Here is a 6,545-nt window from a genome sequence, read left to right as displayed (position 1 = left end):
TCTCAAGGTAGGGTGGCACAGTGGTTAACATTGCTGTCTCACAATGCCAGGGACACAGTTCGATTCCCAGTTTGAGTCACTATCTGTGCGGAGTCTGCACTTTCTCCCTGTGTCTGCATGGGTTTCCTCCCATAATCCGAAAGACATGCTAGTTAGGTGCATTGGCCATGCTAAATTCTCCCTCATTGTACCCGAACAGATGCCGGAGTGTGGCGACCAGGGGATTTTCACAGTTATTTCACTGCAGTAAGCCTACCTGTGACACTAATTTAAAAAATAAATAAGAAAATGTTTTAAGGACCTTCTGGAGGTCTCATTGAAAAGGGGACAAATTGACATCACTGAATGGGAGGAATCTGCCATAAACCATGACATGTAGCAGCACTCCATCCAATAAGCTCAAAACAGTCAGAAACTGACCGCATCAACTCCGTTGTGGAGGGGCAACACAATTGGAAGGAGAGAGATCAGAGCCCTGGCTTGAGACTATCTTCCATCCCACTCCTCAGGGTAACTCTTGTCCTCTCTGCCCACAGACCTGTGACTCCAGGATGGGCCTGTTGAGACACCTGTCGACACACAACTCGTGATTTCTGGCAGCCATCATCATCGTTCTGAGGCTCTAATGGTGATTTTAGAAAGAAGTAATCGGTTACGATATGTTCCTTGTCAGGAAGGGGCCTTGGAGGTGAAATGACACTGATAAATGGCTATCATCTCAATAGCTGTGTTATTACCTTGTACCACCGTCCAGGCTAACTCTTAATCCATATCTACTTCCAGGTATCTATTCTTTCCTAATTGAATACGGTCACACTGTCCGCTGTACAGATGTGGACAGTCAGCCCAGATGCCTTCGAAATAAAGAGCAAATGGAGGCGAATTAATGATTCCTGAACCCATTAAATAAAGTGGATATTTCACCATTTCCCCGGTGGATCTTGTTTTCTAAGATCCGTAGATTGTACACTTTTTGTTACCCAGTCAACACAGAATCTGAATGATTGAAAGGCATTCATCTGTTTATCTAACTGTATCATCACTTTGAATAAAGACAATGCTAAAGTTGTCTGGAATTGAATTAAATGCAGGAACTTTAAGAGAAATGAAACGCCGCGGTTTTCTAAATACACCACTCGGATTAAAACGACGCTCAAGACCCATTTTAAGGCAAACGCCAGCCACTGTGGATCAATACGAATTAATGTCTCCCGTTTTATTTCACCTGAATTGGAAGGGGGGAGGGGGGGTCTTTGTTATTCTTAACTCCAGATTAGACACCATTTCTGGAGGTTTGGTAATGACCCCAAATGACGCAATTTGTAAACCGCACGCTAATTCCCAGGCATGAAATTGAACGCTGTAATGTTCACAATGCTTCATTCAATTCAACCGGCGCGGTGAGCAGATCAGCTGCAAGAAGAACAGTCATGGTGCTGTCTGAAGAAGACTGCATGCAGACACGGTCAGTTTCCGAATGGAAATTCCCCTGGAAAGGACAGCCGCCCCACGTGATTTACAGCAGGAGAATGTGACTCTGAATGAGTGCACTTGTGGCACCCAAAGTGAATCCTTCATCCCGAGGCTCCTGTGGTCCGGCACCCAAAGCGAGGAAAGCCGCTGGCCGCCTCTCTCTCTCTCTGCCACTACATGGGCTCCAGGGGCCTGCCTCCTCATCGCATCTACTGTAGACTGGCATCCCGACAACTGTAGCTTTTATAATTTAATAATAATAAAACACTTACAACACAGCTATTTTCACAAGTTGGGGGGGGGGGGGGGTATCAGATTCCCTAAAGGTTACCGAGTGAGAGAAAAAAAAATCTTCACACCGAATTTCCGAACACAAATTGCAGTTGCAGCTTTTAAAATGCATTGATGGATTCGGGGACATGAATCAGACATGATAGATTTGTAGTTCGTACATTGGTGGCTAGAATAATCCTATTCAGAATAAATAATAAGAAAAAGAATCGAATTTGTGAAATGGACACATCGTGTTTATTGAATCAGAGCCCACCCATACCCCCTCCCCACCCCTGCCACCCCCCCCCCCCCCCCACACACACACAAATCTGGTGTATGGCATTTATCACAGAAGGGGCTGAGTGAGTGAGTGAGTACTGTCAAATCTGTACCAGGAATCCGATTTCTTCAGCGGCTGACGCTCACATTTCACCTGCTAACTGAGTGCTGAGAACCTTTAGTCCTTACGCTCATTCAATTAAACCAAAAACGTGGGCTAAAATACTGTGTGGCTTGTATACCTGCCCGGATCGACAGCGCCGGTCACATGTTGCATGTTACCCACCCTCGGGGGGAACAAAAAAAAATGCAGAAGGAATAACTAATGAAGAAATCAGGCTGAAGGAAGAAGAGGCTTTATTAGCTTTCGAAATCGCGAAGCCTTGTGGAGCAGGGGGTGTGTGTGAGTGTATGTGTGTGTGGAGGCTGCGGCGGCCCGTAGTACAGTACATCTCGGTAGAAGAGCAGCTGGATCGCTATTGTCATCTTTGGCCAGCTGGAAAGCAGCAGCTGCAGCAGCCGCCTGGACAGGAGCAGCCCCGGAGAGAGCCCCATCTCAGTGGCCCTCGCACCGCCTCCCACCTGCACCACACTGGGGACTGTGACCTTGAGCTGAGCGGCGGCTCCATTCGCATTTCTGCTTTTACTGGAGGAGGAGGAGGGGGGGAAGACACACACACACAAAAAGGAAAACAAAAACATTTCTCTCTCTGTTTACACTTCATGGGGATGTGTTCAAGGCAGGAGCGGATACAGACAGACATAGACAGCGTACTCCAGAGGTGCAAGGCGGACAAGGACTGCCTGTTTTCCGGTAAGATGAGCTTTTTAAATTAATCCTAAACGCTGCTTTGTGTCTGTACTAAAATCCTGGCAGTGTACTGCCATTGTATTCAATTTGGTTCATTAACAGCATGCCATCTATCTATCTATCTATTTATTTATCTATCTATCTATCTATCTATCTATCTATATAGATACATAAGGCAAGTCACCTTTGGTGATACATTCTGTGCATTAATTTGCAATTGAGATATTTTTAATACAAGCTCGGTGTGATGGAGCAGATGGATGAATGCGACTGTATTTGCAGTTTCTGTTCATTTCCATGGATCTGCCCGTTCGCATCGACAATTTTGTTGTCGCTATGGAAACACTTGTTGCAGAGACACGTACAGTAAATGCCCAGCTCTATGAAGTGCTCCATCGCAGACTGTGCAACGTGATTGCCTGGGGCTGGATTTGTCTCCGTTAATCCACCCCTGGCAGATCTCGCTAGCAATAACAACAGGCGAGCACCAAATCCGGCGCTTGCTTTGATCATTACCTTCTTTTTGATGTTTCTTTTTCTTCCCCATTTTAGATTTCAGATATTCCGATTCCACCTTCACCTACACATATACAAGAGGCGCGAAGAGGTAGGGTAAAACTTTCTCTACCCACCCCCTCCCCCCATTGATAAAAAAAAGTTTGTGCGAGGGACCACATTGATTTTTTAAAAAGTAGTTATCTCTTCCGAACTTCCGCATCTCCAGGCAAATAAGTTGAAGAGGAAGAGAAAGGGTGGTTGTGTGTTTTTTCAATAAAACTTCATGCCAGCTATTTGGAGCAGCACAGACAGATATGTATTGGTTTGCGGAACTGTTTTTGTTTGAGGGAGGCAGCGTTATACTTCATCTCGACTGTTCAAACGCGAACAAGATAAAACATCTCCAAAAAGTCCTTGCGTAACATCCTATTGCGTAACACACTCTCAAAACATTGGAAACAGCGACACTTTCTTTGACCCACAACTAAATATCTAAGTAAACAAAGCTGGTGGGTTTACAGTCATTGTGTTAACTAAACTGCATGTGTTCTCCTCGATATATTTGCTAAATGAAATGAAGGGAAATAAATACCGAATAACAAGACATTAAAGCAAATGATATGGGACATGGATTGCGATTTCTTTTACCTTGCTCCCCCCACCCCTCCACCAACAACCAAACACTTTGCACTGTATTACAATCAAATTCAGAGTTTTGCGACAACAAAGTTGGTTGATGTTTCCAGTTGCGATAGCTCTATCAATCAATATGGCCACTCCAATATAATCCACACTGTTCTTCAAATGCCATTGTGATGATCGAACTTTAACCAAGTCTCCATTAGCAGGATGGGTATGAGAACCCAAGGTTCAGTGGAAATTCCCTTATAGGAACGGCCTTTGTTTTGAACTTAAGACATGGTCTGAAGTTCAGTATTTTTTACAGAAAAGGGGATTTTTTGTTTAGATTGCCAGGCCCAAGTTTGACACCACTTGATTTTTGCCAGTGGTTTGAATGATTGTGCAACCGCGAGTAAGAGGAAATGAGCATCGTTCAGATTCCAGAGGTTTTGAAACACTGAGAATGTGCTCAGAAACCTGCTTGACACAACATAATGAGAGAATATCCATCTCAATTCTAATCATTGCAGCACTAGCAAAGAGTGTACAGTCAGAGCAGGAGATGGATGACAAAAACAACACTTTATAATCATCAGTCCATTTATTGGTTCATAGTTTCATTCATTGTATGTTCGTTGTTCTGAATGAATTTGAATGGGTGACACGGTGGCACAGTGGTCAGCACTGCTGCCTCAGCACCAGGGATTCGGGTTTGATTCCAGCCTCAGGTCTGTGTGGAGTTTGCATATTCTCCCTGTGACTGTGTGGGTTTCCTCTGGGTGCTCCGGTTTCCTCCCACATTCCAAAGATGTGTGGGTTAGGTGGATTGGCCATGCTAAACTGACCCTTAATGTCAGGGGGATTAGCAGGGTAAATACATGGGGTCTGGGGATATGGCCTGGATGGGGAATGTTGTCGGGGCAGGCTCAATGGGCCGAATGGCCTCCTTCTGTACTGTAGGGATTCTATAATTCTATGATTCTAATTATAAAGACCTCTTTCAGTCATTATGGGGAGAGGAGGAAGCTGTTCAGCACCTCCAGCCTGTTTCGCCATTTAACTAAATCATTGCTGATCAGTACTTTAACAACATTTATCCAGCTTTGCTCTATATTCCTTGGTGTCTTTACGTAACAAAAATGTATTGACCTCAGTTTCAAAAATTTAAATTGACCCAGCATCTGCGGCCTTTTAGTAGATGAATGTCCAGATTCCTACCACTATTTGTACAAAACAGCACTTCCTGCTTTCACTCCTAAATGTGTGACTTCATAAGATGATGCTCCCCCCCGCTTCCCCCCTTGTTCTAGATTTCCCACCAGAGGAAATAGTTTCTCAGCATGTACTCTATCAACTTCCTTTATCATTTTAAAGGTCATTTCCTCAACCATTAAGTTAATGTAAACTAAGTTTAATCTGTCCTCCCGCATCATTCAACCCTTTACAATCCCTACAGAATCCCAACAGTGCAGAAGGAGGTTATTCAGCCCATTGAGTCTGCAGTGACCACAACCCCACCCAGGCCCTAACCCCTTAATCCCATATATTTCCCCTGCTAATCCCCCTGACACTCTGGGGCAATTTACCATGGCCAATCCACCTAACCCACACATCTTCAGGCTTGATATCATTCAAGTGAATTTGCACTATGCCTTCTCCAAGGATGATATATTTCTGAAGTTCAGCTCTAAGACTGAATGTTGTACTCGAGATGATTGGGTATGACCAAGGTTCTGTCCAACTGAAGCATAATTTCCTTCTCTTTGTATTCCCAGTCCCATGGGTGAAGATAAAAATTCCAATCAACGACCATTCCCTTTATTTCTACTCCCTACCTTCTACCCACCAACTAATTATCAATAGATGTTACAAATATACCTCAAATTCAATCTGCTTTCATATTTGTTAACAATCTTTTGTTTTGAACCTTTATAAATGTTTTCTGGAAATCCATATAGCTATCACCCATCATCATCCCATTGCCTCCACTGCTCATCAGACTAAAAACTTCCTCAAACTTTGCAACTAGATTAATCAGAGATTATCTATTTTTCACAAATTTATGCTGACTCTTAGAAAGAAACACAGAACAGTTCAGTACAGGAACAGGCCTTTCAGCCCACCAAGCCTGCACCAACATATGACGCCTTTCTAAACTAAAGACCTTTTGCTTCTATGTGGTCCATATTTCTCTATTTCCTGCCTCGTCATGTGTCTGTCAAGATGGTTCTTAGTAAGAAGTTTAACAACACCAGGTTAAAGTCCAACAGGTTTATTTGGTAGCAAATGCCAATAGCTTTTGGAGCGCTGCTCCTTCGTCAGGTGAGTGGGAGATCCCACTCACCTGACGAAGGAGCAGTGCTCCGAAAACTAGTGGCGTTTGCTACCAAATAAACCTGTTGGACTTTAACCTGGTGTTGTTTGACTCCTTACTGTGTTTACCCCAGTCCAACACCGGCATCTCCACATCAAGATGCTTCTTAAACATTGCTATTGTATCTGTTTCAATCACCTCCTCTGGCAGTGCATTCTAGGCACTTACCACCCTCTGTGTAAAAACTTGCTTCTCGCATCTCCTTTAAACTTTTCC

At 43.9% G+C, this 6,545-nt stretch overlaps 1 protein-coding gene across 2 annotated transcripts in view; it reads left to right on the top strand.

The window, feature by feature from the left end:
- Window positions 1-2,416: 2,416 nt before the first annotated feature.
- parp8 (poly (ADP-ribose) polymerase family, member 8) overlaps window positions 2,417-6,545 on the top strand; it is a 427,354-nt gene continuing 423,225 nt past the window's right edge. The window contains exons 1-2 of one of the 2 annotated variants that reach the window (XM_078219454.1): window positions 2,417-2,839; window positions 3,389-3,443. In XM_078219454.1, the coding sequence (XP_078075580.1) occupies window positions 2,437-2,839; window positions 3,389-3,443 (458 nt within the window). In that variant the 5' untranslated portion in view covers window positions 2,417-2,436. The remainder of the gene's footprint in view (window positions 2,840-3,388; window positions 3,444-6,545) is intronic. The other variant, XM_078219455.1, reaches the window with a different exon arrangement.

Source organism: Mustelus asterias, chromosome 1, assembly GCF_964213995.1.
Source record: "Mustelus asterias chromosome 1, sMusAst1.hap1.1, whole genome shotgun sequence".
Lineage (NCBI taxonomy): Eukaryota > Metazoa > Chordata > Chondrichthyes > Carcharhiniformes > Triakidae > Mustelus > Mustelus asterias.
Note: the sequence above shows the minus strand (reverse complement) of the source record. Positions and strands in the feature narration are given on the sequence as shown.